The 16,383-nt window shown below is 51.7% G+C and overlaps 1 protein-coding gene across 8 annotated transcripts in view; it reads left to right on the forward strand.

Moving 5' to 3' along the window:
- The window catches only part of RNPEP (arginyl aminopeptidase), a 32,197-nt gene that overhangs the window by 14,119 nt on the left and 1,695 nt on the right, over positions 1–16,383 (forward strand). The window contains exons 1-10 of one of the 8 annotated variants that reach the window (XM_058533797.1): positions 1,290–1,754; positions 5,019–5,159; positions 5,475–5,623; positions 10,020–10,136; positions 10,831–11,066; positions 12,886–12,999; positions 13,908–14,020; positions 14,158–14,266; positions 15,351–15,575; positions 15,908–16,376. In XM_058533797.1, the coding sequence (XP_058389780.1) occupies positions 1,305–1,754; positions 5,019–5,159; positions 5,475–5,623; positions 10,020–10,136; positions 10,831–11,066; positions 12,886–12,999; positions 13,908–14,020; positions 14,158–14,266; positions 15,351–15,575; positions 15,908–15,966 (1,713 nt within the window). In that variant the 5' untranslated portion in view covers positions 1,290–1,304 and the 3' untranslated portion in view covers positions 15,967–16,376. Of the gene's footprint in view, positions 1–796; positions 932–1,289; positions 1,755–1,801; positions 2,135–5,018; positions 5,160–5,474; positions 5,624–7,118; positions 8,131–8,851; positions 8,976–10,019; positions 10,137–10,830; positions 11,067–12,885; positions 13,000–13,907; positions 14,021–14,157; positions 14,267–15,350; positions 15,576–15,907; positions 16,377–16,383 lie in introns of those variants that run through there. The other 7 variants (XM_058533798.1, XM_058533795.1, XM_058533799.1 and 4 more) reach the window with 7 other exon arrangements.

A 16,383-nucleotide genomic window follows, 5' to 3' on the forward strand; every position in this document is an offset into this window, starting at 1 on the left:
AGCAGGGGAGCCTCTCCCTCCCCTGTAGTCTGGTCCCCGCATATATTCCTGCCTGTCCGCCTGGGATGCATTTTCCTTTTCCTGTTCCCTTCCCCCACCTGCTGAGTTGGCACTAGCACCGTGAGGATGACAGTGTCTGCTGCCCTTCTCCCACAGGTGAAGCTTTGTGTTCTTTAGGGAAATACCACAGTGGAGTTCGTTCCCTTCCAGCTGTGGCTGTTGTTCCCTTCTCCCAGGTCTGCACCGCAACAAACACTTCCTTGGGGCTCTGCCTGGTCTTTTCTACCAGCTCATAGAGAAAAAAACCTGCAAAAGGATGCAAACTCCTCCAATTTCGGTGGTCCTCCAGTAGCTCACCAGCCCACTTCCGGCCTTCCCCAATCATTAACCATCCTAACTGAACTATTGCTGGGGTCTGGTTGCATCTACCCAGTCAGGGCCCCTGCTCTGCTCTGCTTTCTGGTGCCTGTCTCTCCTTAGCTTCTCGGCCAGTTGCTTGTTCTGGGAGGACAGTTCTCTGATTGGTTTGAAAAAGGCTGGAAATTGTGGTTTATCTTGTCTTTTTTCTTTGAAAGGGTGCATGCATGGTTTTTATAGTTCCCTTCATCCCCTAGTGGAAGCCAGATGTCTTTGTATTTTTATTATAAGTGTAGGATGGAAAGGGCCTGGAGCCCCCTGGGACGGACCTTGATCGGCGTGGAATTCTGGGCTGTTCACCGCGCGTGTTTAGACACACCACCTGACTGAGTTCGCACGATTAACTCGTGAGATACATATTATTGGTCCTATTTTACAGGTGCAGAGAGAGGCTCAGAAAGATTCGCCTTTCTTGGGGGAGAACTGGAACCCAGACCCTTCCAATCCAGGGGCCAGTGCACACATCCTGCGGCCGGCCGGGAAGATGAGGACACAGGAAACGCCAGCAGGGAAGGTGAGCCCCTCGGACCATTGGGCAAGTGTGGACCAAATTATCCCACTGTCCTCTTGTCCAAGTTCTGAGGCACCTGCAGGAAGAGGGGGGCAAGGGTGGGGCATGGGAGAGGGGCGGGGCATGGGAGAGGGGCGGGGCCTGCGGTGGGGCGGGCCCTGCGCGGGTCTCCTTGGGAGCGGGGGTCCGCGCGGTGGGGCGGGGCCTGCAGCCGGCCCCCCTGGGGGCGGGGTCTGCGAGACGGGGCGTGGTGTGCACGAGGGGCGGGGCCTGCAGCGGGTCTCCCTGGGGGAGGGGCCTCCACGGCGGGGCGTGGTCCTCGGGGCGCGCTCCGGGTCGGGGCTTCCCCGCGCGTGCACATCGCCGCGGCGGGACCATGGCGAGCGGCGGGCTTTCGGGCGGCGGTGGCGGTGGCCGGAGACCCCTGCACTCGGCGCGGGCGGCGGACGTGGCCTCGGCGTCCAGCTTCCGGACCTTCGAGCTGCTGCACCTGCATCTGGACCTGCGGGCCGAGCTGGGTCCGCCGGGGGCCCGCGGGCTGAGCGGCACAGCGGTGCTGGCGCTGCGCTGCCTGGAGCCCGAGGGCTCTTCCGAGCTGCGGCTCGACTCGCACCCGAGCCTCCAGGTCACGGCGGCGGTGCTGAAGCTGGAGCCGAAGTGGCTGGGCCCGGGCCGCCTGGACGGGCCGCCCGGCCAGCCTGTGCCCTTTTACACACGTCCGTTTGCGCGCTACGGCCAGGCGCTGTGCGTGGACCTCCTGGGGCCCCGCTGGGCCGGCCAGCACGTGTGGCTGCAGCTCACCTACCGCGTGCGCGAGGGGCCCGGGGTGAGCACGAGGGGGGCCCGGGGAGGGCAGGAGTGGTAGGGGGCGTCCGCGCAGCTCCCGGGGGCTCGCGCCCCTCCTTCCTGGCGGTGTGGCGGGTCTGGATCGTCCCTCGTCCCTTCCAGTGTCCCCTTCTGCCGGAGGGAGGGTCTCCGGATAATGAACGGCTCACACGTTGAATGTGATGTCGCGGGGCCCTGGGTCTCGGTCCTCTGATCAGCCGGTTGACTTCTGCTTTACGGGTCCCGGACTGTGCTGGTGAGTCAGCACGATGCTGGCTCAGACTTGGTTCTGCGAGCCCTTCCGGTGCCACAGGGTGAAACGACTCAGAACCCAGATGATTGCTGTTGTTTCCTCCGTGAAGTCCAGGACTAGATTAACAGGTGAATTTGAGTGAGAGTGGGAACTGGAATTAGGGTGTGCTAGGTTATAGAGTAACCTGGCCTTCTCACTGTTGACTGACTCTTAAATCTTAAGTTTGGGGGGGAACAGATATTGGAAATAAGAAGATGAAGGTTATGTGGCCTGTCTCTGCGAGTCAGGAAGTCCTTGGTGGAGGGTCTTTAGAGTGTATTGCTGGTCATTTGCCAGACAGGGTGGGGACCAGTTTCACAGGCGCTGTGTGCCCACAATTGAAAGTTTACTTTTCTGGCCAGTAGTTCCTGGTTTGCTCTTAGAACTGGCTCAAAGGGCAGTTCTGTTTCCATCGTTCACCATTCTGGGAATAAATGAACCTTATGATGGAGCTTGTTTAAAAAATGAAAGTCCGAAGCAGTGGGAACTGACCTCTAAAGGAAGGAAAATCCCAGCGCCCCCTAGGGATGACATAACTGCTGGGTGTGTGTTCAGTTGCTCTGCTGTATTCTGGTTCCTGGTTTTTGGCAGGAACTAGGAATTAAAGAAGATAACTGGAAAAATTAAGCCCTTCCTGAATTTGCCTACTGAAAGTGGCACCTCAAATTAAATATCAAAACTAACTAGCTTTCACTTAAGACATAATGGCAGAGATCCATGCTTTGCGCTGTGAAGGTCCACATTAATGGCCGTTATATTTATTCCTTCTCATTGCCACCATCCCAGTGAGGGCTCTCACCCTACTCGCCGTGGGTAATAGCCTCTCCCTGACTTCAGACTCTCTAGTGTATGTACTGCCAGGCTCCTTCACTCTCCTCACGTCGTTTAAAAAAAAAAAAAAAAAAAAAAAAAAGGAGTGCCGGCCCCGTGGCTTAGCGGTTAAGTGCGCGCGCTCCGCTGCTGGCGGCCCGGGTTCGGACCCGGGCGCGCACCGACGCACCGCTTCTCCGGCCACGATGATGCCGAGTCCCACATACAGCAACTAGAAGACTGTGCAACTAAGACATACAACTATCTACTGGGGCTTTGGGGGGGAAAAAAATTAAAATTAAAAAAAAAAAAGCAAAGATGATGCATAAGGAATTATGGTAGAGAGGATGATGGCCAATGTTTATTAAGATATGCCAGGCACTAGTCTCTGTGCTTGACAGAAGCTACATGAATTGTCTTTATCTCCGTGCCTAATACACTGCCCTGGTACCTAGTGAGAGCTCTGTGTTAGCTCTTATTGTCAATTCATTACATTTCTTTCATTAATAGGATTTATTTTTTATAAAACAGTTTAGATAGAAAAATTGAGCACATAGCGCATCGAGTTACCATACACTTCTCCACAAACACACTGTTTCTCCTGTTATTAGCATTTTACAAGTATGATACATTTGTTACAATTAATGAACCAGTATTGATACATTTGTTACAATTAATGAACCAGTATTGATACATTATTATTAACTAAAGTTCATAGTTTTCTCAGATTTCCTTAGATTTTACTTAGTGTCCTTTTCTGTTCCGGGATCCCATCCAGAATACCACAGTGTAGTTAGCTTGCATGTGGCCTTCCGCTCCTCTTGGCTGTGACAGTTTCTCAGACTTTCCATGTTTTTGATGACCTTGACAGTTTTGAGGAGTCCGATGCCCCTCTGTTGGAATTTGTTTTGATGTTTTTCTCATGATTAGGCTGAGGTTATGGGGTTTTTTTTAAGTAGACTTTATTTTTTACAGCAGTTTTAGTTTCACAGAAAAATTGAGTGGAAGTTCACAGAGGCAAAGTGCGATTTTTTTCTTCCATTATCTTGAGGGTACATAGTGTCAACATGACATATGACTGTTGCTGTTGGCCTTGATCACCTGGCTGAGTAGCGCTTGTCTGGTTTCTCCACTGTGAATTACTCTCCCCCCCGCCCCATCTGTACTGTACTCTTCGGAAAGAGACTCACTAAATTTTTCACACACACACACACAAACAAACACTCAAGCAAAGAAAAACCCAACATCCCAATGTAGCTTCCTTATGCCTCTTAAAAATAGGTCCTCAACTACCTCTGTGTGCAAAGCCCTTCATTACACCTGCCCAGGTGTGCCTCCCACCTCTGTATGTGAAAGCCACCACCACTTCCCAGAGCCTGCCTCCTTCTAGGCCTTTCCTCAGGTTGCTGTCCACATCCTTGAGAAGGTCCTCGCCCTTCTTTCCAGCCAGCTAAGTCCTCCCTGCTTTTGAAGGCCCAACCGGAAACTTTTCTTACCCTGTGAAACCTTCCTGGAATCATCCAATCCTTCTCTAAATTCCAAACGGCATTTGGTGCAGACATACTCCCTTCCCCCACAGTTATATCTGTTATAAGTGAATTTCTTTTTGCTGTTGGCAAAAATTGGGTTTGTAATAATCATTCAGATTTGCCCTTGGTGCAGGACTAACAGAAAACAAATTAGAATCATAGCCAGTGCCTATAATGTAAAATACGTTTATTCTGAAAGGGTAAATTCTAGGAATGGAGAACACTTATTAATCATGGACTCCTCCCAGGTGGGTGATAGTTATCACAAGTTCACATACAGCTGCTTCTGTTTTTGTTTTTTGATGAGAAACTACTACAGGGAGAAGGACACGGAGGAGGAAGACAGGATGACAGGGTCAGAGGCTGGGTCTGGAATTCTTGAGGCAACCCATGGGGTTCAGTGAGGAATGGACCCATTGTGGAGTCTCCACCCTGTGAAGTGGACGCCATACCTTGGCATGGATCCCAGGGTGGATTAAATACACAGTAGGAGAGAACTTCCCAGTCAGAGCCAAACTGGCCGGCAGAAAGATTTAAGGATAACCTAAAATTCTTCCTGCCAGACAACTCCTTTTCTCTGGCTGGACTAAGCTCCTGTTGGGGGTATCACTTCTGAAATGTTCTGTTCTTTTAGGTTTGCTGGTTGGCTCCTGAGCAGACAGCAGGAAAGAAGAAGCCCTTTCTCTATACCCAGGGTCAGGCTGTCCTAAACCGGGCCTTCTTCCCTTGCTTCGATACTCCTGCAGTGAAATTTAAATATTCAGCTCTTATTGAGGTAAGGGGGCTAAAGTTAAGTATACCTGCCCTGGGATTGAAAATATAATTTCAGATCTATCAGGTCGCGTTTCAGTTGGTAAATGATAACATCACTCCAGTGGTACTTCTGAAAACTTCCTCCACCTACAGAAATTTTATTCATGCTAAATCCCATCAGTTTAGCACAAATTTAGTTTCTTGAAACCTTTGTGCTTCCCAAGATGGACTGCAGGTCGTGATCGCCACCATACAGGTTGCTGGTCATGCTGTTCTTCAGGCTAATCAAAGGGAGACTCTCTCCAGGGGGGATCTCCTGAGCTGTCTCTGTTGGCAGGTCCCGGATGGCTTCACAGCTGTGATGAGTGCTAATGCCTGGGAGAAGAGAGGTCCAAATAAGTTCTTCTTCCAGATGAGTCACCCCATCCCCTCCTATCTGATAGCTTTGGCCATCGGAGATCTGGTTTCTGCTGAAGTTGGACCCAGGTAGGAGACAGAGACCCCGCAGGCAAGGTTGGATTGACCTCCGAGCCAGGAGGTCTCTGACTGGTGGACCTGCTGGGGTCCTTGGGGCAATCTTGGACCCTCTCTGCATCTAGAGCCTTTCTGCCGCAGAGCCGCGTGCTGGCCGCATAAGTACAGCTGAAGTCAATGCTCTTTCCGGTCGCTACCCTCGAGCACCCCGCCCCCCCCCCGCCCCTCGCTCCAGTTCTAGTCCTGCTTTCAGGAATTCGATCATCAGTCCTGGGCCACCTTGCAGAGTGAAAGTGGAGCTTAGGCAGCAATTGTAGAAGATTGATCTTTATTTATTATCTTTAAGTTCTAAATTCCCTTCTAGCAACTATATTTGCTTTTTTATCTTTTTACCAAATCTCCCCATTTTCTCAAGCACTTAATTCCTGGAAATATATGACTTTGATCTCATTGTTTCACTCTAGAAAGGAAAGGGGAAGCTCCTTTTTTTGTCTGCTCCAGATGTATAAACCTGAACCTATGGTGACAGAGAGACCTCCATGAAGTGAGTTGTTGGGTTTAGTGCAGACCAATAAAGATTTTGTAAGGTTTCCTGAGAAAAAAAGTTTAACCAGGAGTATAAGTTCTTCCTGGCTATCATGTGGTCTGCCAGGATAGCTTAATTCCAGTGTAAGAGGATCAAAGGTTGGGCAGTGACGCTGTGATGCTTTTCCTGGCTTTGCTGTGTTCTTTATCTCTGGCCTTGCGCTCAGTTCCTGGAGGCAGTGGTGTCCTTGACAGGACTGGTTACCAGCCTCAGACCTCGTAACTGGGCTCGGTAGCACTGCCAGGTTCCTCGGGGTTAGAGGGAGTGGCTGGGATCCCGTTGGCATCTGCTTCTAGCACACACACTTCAAACAAGACCAGTTCTGAAAGCCCAGTGCCTCCTTTTACGGAGCGCCATCTTCCTGCTGGAGAGGATAGCAGATAACCAAAGCAATGTCCACTTTGCAGTTGACAGGAGAATAGAAAAGTAAAGAACGTCATTATAGAGAGTTGACTAAGTCGGTTAGTGAGAGTGTGTGCTGTGAGTGGGAAAGAGAGAACAGTAGGTTCTGAATACACTGGAGAATGAGGAGTGTTCTGAACCGTCTGTAATAAAATGACAGCACGGTACATCAATCCAGGTGACAGAATCCATTTTCCCAGTGATGATGGTGTGTTCCTTCCCCTCTCAGGTGGACAGTCCTGGCCTCGTGGGTCACATCCTAGGGTCTTGTGGGGGTTTGTCAAATGAGAGGGTCTCTGGCAAATACCTCCAGTCACAGTCCCTGTCACCCAGCAGGAAAATCAAGAGTAATGGGTATCTCCCAGTAATCCCTTTTATGTGTAGTCTTCTAATCCTTTACAGACCCAGTGAGGGAGATCCTGTTGTCTGCATTTCGCCTTTAAGCACACCGAGGCTGTGGTGAAATGGCTTGTGCAGAGTCGCGTGTTTGGCAGAACTGGCATTCACACTCAGGTATTTCTATTGCAAATCCAGTGCTCTGTGCACCAGGAGCCTGGTGGTGAGATTCCGGCCTGCCTGAGAGCATCCCGGTTTCTTTGACAGAAATCTGTGTGCTAGTGGAAGTCTCCTGGATGTCCCCGGTCCAGCTTGGCCTTAACTTTCTGTCTGTAGCAAGCTGAGGTGCCATGGGTGGAAGGCTGTTGTGAATTATGATACCCAAGCTGGGGATGGAGCAGTTCACAGAGTAATTCCTTGAAGACTGACTCCTGTGCTGTGGTCCTTTCTCAGCCTGGTGCCCTGTCGCATTATCTTTGGTGACTCTTTTCTCCATGTGGTGACCCACCTAACACCCAGGGTTGAGGGTGGCCACAGGTTTCTCGACCTTTTCTACTCAGGGAGCCCTCTCCACCCGACTCAGCCTCCCACATGCCCAGCCACACTCGACAGCCTAGGGCTAGCCTCAGACATCGTTGTGAACTGTACCGAGTCAGAAATCTCCAACACCCTGGCCTCATTCATTCTCTGACCCCACCCTGCCAACCTCCCAGCCCTCTGGTGGCCTCACTCCCACTGTTTCTGCCCCTCTAGCTCACGGAGGCCTCCCTTCTTCAAGCCGTGCCTTCCCTCCTGGGCAGTCGGCTCTCTGGCCCAACTTCTCTCCCTGGCCCAGGTGTGTGTTGATCACCTCTTCCCAACACCCCAGGCCGCCTTGCTGTGTGTGTCCTGCTGCTGTGACACCCACCTCTGGGTCCTACAACTCTCTTCCTCCTCTTCTATGCAGTGTTCGAGAAATGGAGAAAATAACGAAACTGCACTGGTACCACTACACATTGCTGGTTTCTTGGTGAAAAGTTGGAATTAAAGCAACGTTGAAATAGATGTTTGGGTAGTTTTCAGGAAAACTGACGAGTGTAGTCTTCAGCTGCAGCTGTGCTTTCAGTATCGCTCAGCTGCCCTGTGTTTGTCTGTCTGTGTCACTCCAGGCAGGTGACCTCGTCTCCTCACTCATGGACATTATTTAGTCTGTCAGGTAGGATAATGTCAGCCTCCTGTCCTCCACGTACAAAGTCGTCGTCCTCTGCTCTCATCCTTCCCTCTTCCCTCCAAACCCTGACGAGGGGTCCTTCCTTCTGTCTCAAGCCAGTCTCTTCTCCCAGGCCATTGACTCAGTCCCTCCCCATGTCCTCTGGGCTTTGCTCCCTCACTTACCCCTCTCTTCAAATCTGCAGCCCCCCCCGCCTTCCAACCTCAACCGTGTTCCAGTCTCTCGTGGCTCTAAAACAAAGTGGAAAATGAACTCAAACCCCAGACTCACTGACTCCACACCCCCTCTGGCACCCTCTCCTTCCTTTCTGGCCACGTTTCTTACAGAGTGGGGTGCATACACACCCTGTCACGCGTTGACACTCCTTGTCATGAGAGAGGCCGTTGGCCTCACCGTGGACCACACACGGGGTACTTTTTGGCCCTCGTCTTAGCATTCTGCTCTTCATCATCGGCCTCTGTTGACCCTCCTCTGGCTTCCGTGACATGACTGTCCTGGTTCTGGTATCCTTTGTGGGCTCTTCTCTGCCCAGCCCCTCGAGTATGGTGGCCCTGGGCTCTGTCCTGGATCCACTCTTCCCTCTGGCGGAAGCTTGCTCACTTTTGTAGGTTAACATATTTTCTGTGTACAGCAGCCAGAGTGGTCTCTCTCAGGACTCAACCTGATAATATCACTTGTTGGCTTAAAACACTCCACGGCTCTGCAGGAGCAGCTGTGTGACCTGAGCCTCGTGGGCCCCTCCCGCCCACCCCACTCGAGCTGAGAGTGAATGCTTGCTCACTCAGGAAGGCCCAGACTCGGCAGTCTCACCTGCATGGGCGGTTTCCGCGGTAAGGCCTTTGCTGCTGCTACTTGGGCAGCACCTGGGCTGGTGACCCTGTCCCTTCTCCTCCTGGAGCAGTTCCTTAGGCCCTGCAGGGCAGGAAGGAAGCCTCCCCTCATCCTGGCCTCGAAACCACCGCTTTGCTGTCTATCTGTCGATTCAGCATGTCCATGTGGCAGGGCAGCTCCGTGGAGCGTTGGGGGCTCGTGGCCAGGGCACAGCCCTCGCTATAGGATCCTTGGATTCCAGGGTCTCCCTATCCTGGAGTTCAGTGAACGCCTCAGGCCGGTCACGCCCCTCGCAGCCTTGACCTCTGCTGGGCTGGATCTGCTTAATTTTTACCCCTTTTTCACCTCTGTTTCTCCATCTTTTTATTATGAAAGTTTCATTCAGAAAATTGAAAAGATGATGCATTGAACACCTGTATGCCCATCGATTTTGTCATATTAATCTTATTTACGTGTAGGTTTGCTTTTGGTTTTGCTCGACCGTTTAAAAGCAAGTAGATCAGGATGCTTCTGCTAAGAATAGACACTCTCCCTCATAACAACACACCGTTACTGCACCTGAGACAGTGAACACTTTTCTGTTAACATTAATAGGTTTATCTCCAAAGTTTCTTTCAATTCCCAAGATTCTATCATGAGAATCTCTCCTGGAAGGGAGGAGAAGGAGACCGACCTTTGCTCTGTAAGCTACTGTATGAGGTGCTTGAGGTGCTGTCTGGCGGCATCCTCACCACTCATTTTACAGGTGAGGAAACTGAGTTCAGAGAGCCTGAATGACTTTTCGCAGATCGCCTTCTGTGTGGAGTCATAAAATTATAGCGCTGTGGGTCTGAGCCCGTTGCCTGCAGGAGGCAGCTGCCGCCTCCCCGGGGCTGTCTTGGGTTCCAACGTCTCAGAAGTGGTGAGCAGTCTCTGGGGTCTGTGCAGGTGATCTGATCTTGCGTCTCCTGTCTGTGGCTGCCACGTTTCCCCAGGGGCTTTCAGGATCGGGTCACCACAATGGTCCCTAAACGCCACTCTGTTTTCTGCACCCTTATCTCCAGGAGCCGGGTGTGGGCCGAGCCCTGCCTGATTGAGGCTGCCAAGGAGGAATACGACGGGGTAATAGAAGAATTTCTGGCGACAGGAGAGAAACTCTTTGGGCCCTATGTTTGGGGAAGGTGTGGTATCACCCTGACTCGGATGTCTTGTTCAATGGAGTCCCTGCTTTCCCGCTGTCCCCCTTCTGATGCTGCTTCTCGTCCTGTGCCCAGCCCTGGAAGTGAGGGAGGGCAGGGAGATGAGGAGGAGGAGGAGGAAGGGATAAGCCAGGCCTCATTCTCTGTTGCAGAGGAGGGAACCCTGGGAGGGTGGGTTCTTGGAGTGATGGAAACATACCTCGCAGTTGCTGAGTTTGGACATGGGGAACCACCACAGGGGACCTTTGCTGACTCATCTTTCCTGGAAGCAGCCCCATGCTCCATTTTTCTCTTTGACGTCTTCAGACTTTAGACTCCTTAGATGAAAGGCTCTATTAGGTCTTTGTGACCCCAAGTGGGCCACCATTGAGCTCAGTGATAGAGCTGAAAAGGTGCCTACACCCTGCTTGGAAGGAGGACAGGCGCAGAAGGTTTTGACGAGCTGCTTCCGTGAAAGCAAACGTCACCGGGGGAGGGAAGTCCCAGCGAGCAAGGGGCTACTTGGCAGAAGAGCGAGGAGCCTGGGCATCACTCTCAGCTCTGGGCCTGGGCTTGTACACTGCCGGTTTAGTGGCAGCATCTCTCAGGCCAGAAGGAGGCTGGGGGAGTCATGGCTGGGAAGGGAGGCAGAGCCTGCACTGGGCAGTGTTTCCATGACCTCCTGCCTTCTTGGCAGGTATGACGTGCTCTTCATGCCACCATCCTTTCCATTTGGAGGAATGGAGAACCCTTGTCTGACCTTCGTCACCCCCTGCCTGCTAGCGGGGGACCGCTCCTTGGCTGATGTCATCATCCATGAGATCTCCCACAGTTGGTTTGGGAACCTGGTCACCAATGCCAACTGGGGGGAGTTCTGGCTCAATGAAGGCTTCACCATGTATGCCCAGAGGAGGATCTCCAGTGCCCTCTTTGGTAAGCCAGCTCTCAGGGGCCTGTCCTTCTCCAGGGGACCCTGCCCCCCATTCCTAAGCCTGTGACGCCACTGTGGTCTCCTTTGGGGTTTCAGGATACAAGTGGGCATGAAGGGGGGTGGTAGTCTTGCAGAAAGCTCCAGTGAAAGGCCAACTCTAGACTGTTGTTCTTTTTAAGTAAATGATCCCGGTTCATGAAGGTCACTGAATCTGTCGTGGCGGTGGGGGAGGGGTCTCAGGAAATACCTGTTGACCGACTGAACTCCAAGGTGACGTGGCAGTGAAGGACCCCCTCATCTAAGCAGAAGCCACACTTAGTGCTCTGTTCTCCCTACAGCCGGGCACAGCCTCTGGGGGAGAGTTGCCCGGGGTTGTCCACCCAGATAGCTAGTTGATTTCATGCATGAATCATGAGGTCATTATACCCATTACCTTCACACCTACACACCAGCTGTGTAGTAGGCACCCGACAAAAAATTCATCATTTGACAATTTCACAGTAGCCCTATGAAATAGATATTATTATTTCCATTTCATATGTGAGTTCACAGTGATTCAGAGGGTGAAGAAGTGTGCCCATGCCACCTAGCAGGTGAGGGCAGAACCTCAAATCAAGCCCAGGTGTGCTTTCAAAATACTCTCTCAACACTCTCGTTATTGAAAACCCACGGTGTATCAGGTGCTTTTAAAAATATAACACTTGTTATTTTTTTTATTTGTCTGATCAAAATCTATTTTGGTGAATACAGAAAGCACACAAAAAATTATCCATAATCTCACTGTTCAGAGATAATCAGTGTATATCCTCTCAGACATCTTTCTGTGCATGTGTGAATCATCAGACCACACATTGTTTTCCAGCTGCCTTTTTTTCCCTTAATAAAGTTAAACATTCTCCCAGGTCATTGAATTTTCTTCTACAGCTACACAGTATTGATGTGCATAGAACATAGTATTGATGTTTCATAATTTATCCAATCTCCAGTTGTTAAATAGGTTGTTTCCAGTTTTCCAGTGAAATAGTATTTTGACAAACATCTTGACATATGAATATTAATACATATCACAGATGATTTCAATAAGGCTAAATTCCTAGAAACATAATTTTTGGATCTAAACATTTTAAAGGGTTTTTAGCTCACATTGTCCATTGCCTCCCAGAAAGTTTGTCCAGGTTTACACTATCATCCAGAGTATGTAAAGCAGGAGCCTATGAGCCTAGTTGTGAATGTTCTGAGCAGCCACTAAGAGTCCTGCAGGCTGTGTTGTCCCCTCACTGTGCAGGCGGAGAAGGAGGCTGGGGGAGGGTAAGTCAGGTGTGCAGAGTTAGAACATCTGGCAGGTGGCAGAGCTGCTGGTTCAGACCCAGTTCCCTCCCCTCCACCATTCCCAGTCCCTTTAGAGCCAGGAGGACACTTAGTGAGCCCTGGAAAAATTGTGGGTGACAGTTTCTCTTGTGAGTGGAACAGTTAGATGAAGATACTCTGTTTTCATAGAAGATCACATTACTGTCTCTAAAAATAGAAATACATGGCTAGGGGAGGCAACTGTCAGAGGAAAAGGTGTGACCCCCAGTCCTCACGTAGGGCAGAACCTGACACCTGAGCCAGACAAGGGCCTCACAGCCCAGAACAATGAGGGCTGGGACTTCAGAGTCTGGGTCTCTGTTGTGGCCCCAAGGGGATGACAGTAGTAAGCTTCAGGTGTCTGGCATTGTTCTTCTTGTGGCCGCGAGGGGGCAGCACGGCCTGTCCTGTCAGGAAATGTACAGGGAGGTGGCGACAAGCTTTCTTGGGGCCTGTGGTTTCTTTCTGCCGCAGGGGCTGCTTACACCTGCCTGGAAGCTGCCACTGGGCGAGCTCTGCTTCGGCAGCACATGGACATCACCGGCGAGGAAAACCCGCTCAACAAGCTCCGCGTGAAGATTGAACCAGGTCCGAGGCTCTCTGTCTACACCCCTCCCCTAATGAGTTTGGAGCCCCATGATAGCCTAGCCGAGCTCCGTGTTGATCAGCGCACACCTGGGCTACTCTCCTCAGGGGTAGGAGCCCTCCGAGCTCCTGGCGGCCATTCCCTGGCCTCTGAGCAGAGTGGACCCAAGCGTTCCAGCCCAAGAGGAGTTCTGTCCAGCTCTGTGCAGTTCCTAATGCCTTCCTTGTCGCTTTGCCTTCGTACAGGTCCATGTCCCTTTGCGAGGCTCTTTGCCACTTCTTTTCTGTCATCCAGTCAGACCTGTGGGTTTTGTAGAGCAGATTAGCCTTATTTTACAGAGGATGTGACTGAGCACCAAACAAGTTAAGTGACTTGTCCAAGGTCGAGTGTGTTTGTTTGCTAACATTTTTCTTTAGTTCACATGTGACTAACCTAAAACCTTTTTGTGCAATTGACGCTTATGTTCCTTGATGCCACTGACTATGAAAATGAACTTCTTGTAGACTGATAATCAGTTTAGTTTAGTCTAGAACATTCCTAGAAACAACCCGTTGTTCTGGGAGGGGAGGCCGAGTGTAGGTGGCCACCAGGACTGGAAGAGGCACAGAGCCCTGGGCTCAATCCTAAGAGTCGATGGGACCTACCTGGGCAGAGCACTTCAGGAGTAAGGAAATTTGGCAAATCCCCTGGGAGGCCGGTGTCTGTGTCTTCTTATTAAGGCCACGGTTAATGGTCGTTTAGGGTCTCCTTTGAAGGGCCCCGGAGAAGCTGGGATGGGTCTGGAAACACCTCTGGCCTGGCCGTCTGTGGGGAGGCTGAGCTCTGCTCTCTCCCGTTCTCCTCTGGCCATGGAGCCCGAGCAGAACCAGGATGGGGAGGGTCACCAGTGTCAAGTGCTGTCTGCCCCCAGGTGTTGACCCGGATGACACCTACAACGAGACCCCCTATGAGAAAGGTTTCTGCTTCGTCTCCTACCTGGCCCACTTGGTGGGTGACCAGGAACAGTTTGACAACTTTCTCAAGGTATCGTCAGCTTGGAGATGGGTGGGCAGGAGGACGGGCAGGGAAAGCAGCTGGGCCGTGTCGGAGGGTGGAGGCCCTGAGAAACGGGGGTCCCCACACGGGACCCCAAGTACCTGAAAGTCCTTCCCTCCTCACAGGCCTATGTCAATGAATTTAAATTCCAAAGTATCGTAGCTGAGGACTTTCTGGAATTCTTCTTGGAATATTTCCCTGAGCTGAAGGAAAGGAAGGTGGATTCCATTCCAGGTGAGCAAGGAACCTGCCCACAGGCTTCTAGGAGATAGCAAGAATTCTCTCTAATTTACATTTGTGAAGACCAGGTGGGGCGGGAGAACAGGGAATCAAGGTCACCTAGCACTGGCACTTTGGGGAGCAAACCAGGGTCCTGGGCTTTGTTCTGCAGCAGCCACTTCTCAGCTCATCTTGGCCTCGTTTCCTTCCACCTGGTCTCCTTCCTCACGCCTGGACACACATAATGAGACCTTTCACTCTGCTGCCCCAGCTGAAGCGCACAGGCCAAGACAGTGGCAGCAGCCGTAAGAGTATGGAGTTGCCTCGTACGGCTTTGGAGTGAAGGAAGCTCCCGGTGGCTGCCCTGATTTTGGCTCGGGAGACACTGCTTCCTGAGAGAGAGTGGAGAGCCTCCGTCATGGACGGGACAGCCCATTAGACACACCCACCTCATGCTGTGTGAGCTGAGTCACGGCATCCACGGCAGGGACTGGTCAGACCCTGTAGCACACACCGCCCGCTTGGAGGCTGCACTTCAAGGTCATGAGGCTCTGAACTGATAGTAGTTAGTAATTACTGAGCGCTCAGGATGCACCAGGCAGCGTGCTGAACTCCTCGTGTGTTTGTTTATGATCCCCACAACTGCCAACCCAGGCAGGGCCTCACCCCCATTCTACAGGTAAAACTGAGGTGCAGAGATGTGAAGTGCATGCCCCTGGCATCCCAACTGGCTAATGGCAGAGCTGGGATGGGAGCCCAGGAGCTTCAGCACTGTGCTGTGTGGTCATCTGGGGAGGACATGAACTTGAACGAAGCTAGGAAAGCATCCCTCCGCTGGTTCTGACAGCGCAGTGTTAATGTGGAGCAACAAACACTTTCATGGCAGAAAAGAGGGCAATCCAGTCTAACTGTGACAGTCTCTAGGTATCATTACCCTGCTGGAGCAGGTGGCTGTGTGGGACAGGGTGTTAAATATGGAGGAAGAGCTTGGATGGAGAGAGGCAGACAGGAGCCTGAGGTCTCTGGGGGTTGCTCGGGCACATTGACCGTGACACTGCCAGAGGATCCTGACGGCGTCTTGTCTCCTTCTACCAAACAGGCTTTGAGTTTGATCAATGGCTGAATACCCCTGGCTGGCCCCCCTACCTCCCCGATCTCTCCCCTGGGGACTCACTCATGAAGCCTGCCGAAGAGCTGGCCCAGCTGTGGATGGCTGAGGAGCTGGACATGAAGGCCATTGAAGCTATGGCCATCTCTACCTGGAAGACCTACCAGCTGGTGTACTTCCTAGATAAGATCCTGCAGAAATCTCCTCTCCCTCCCGGTAAGAAAAAGGGGGTTCTTTCGTCAACGTGGTAGATCCGGGTTCCTTATGCACAGAGCTTTCTATCAGAGGCTGGAGGAGACTCAGAAAAAGCCGCTGTGGGCCTGCCCGGGGGACTTCCAGGTGTGAGGGAACGGGTGGCAGTTGGACAGAAGGAGCCCACAGAAGGAGGCAGGTTGTACGCACAGGTGCCCTGGGGAACAGAATAAGAAAGCCTAATGTTCATCGCATCCTCGGGGTGAGCAGGTGATTCTTCTAAACCCTTCACATCTCTGAAGTTGTTTAATCCTCATCACTGCTCTGCTAAGTCGGTGCTGTGACTGTAATCCCAGGTAATGGCAGGTCCCATGGCCAGTCCGTGGTGGGGCTGGGATTTGGACCCACCAGCTGAAGCTCTGAACCACTGATGCTTTGTTGCTGCTCAGCCAGAAACGATATCCAGCAGGAGTGTTATTCAGAAAAAAGGTTAAAGCTGGGATGACCTTTAGCAGGTTGGGAGTAGGAGAAAAAGTGGGGCAGGATATTTTAGGGGGTACACGTGCTTCAATCAGGGCAGGAAAATAGGATGATTGCAGAACATCTGTAATAATGTTAAGCGAAGGTTGAAGGCTAAGGGAAGAGCCTTAGAAATTAAGGTAAATGTGGGAGGAGTGCATTACTGGCTGGGAGTGTGAATGGGCCATGAGAGCTACAGCGAGTGGTCGGCACCCCTAAGGTTGTTCCCAGGGCCTGGGGAGAGCTACAGGCAGATGAGAGGTATCCGAGGGTGGGGCTCCACGGCTCTGCTGGCAGAATCATCGATGACCCA

This window comes from Diceros bicornis, chromosome 38, assembly GCF_020826845.1.
Source record: "Diceros bicornis minor isolate mBicDic1 chromosome 38, mDicBic1.mat.cur, whole genome shotgun sequence".
Classification (NCBI taxonomy): Eukaryota; Metazoa; Chordata; class Mammalia; order Perissodactyla; family Rhinocerotidae; genus Diceros; species Diceros bicornis.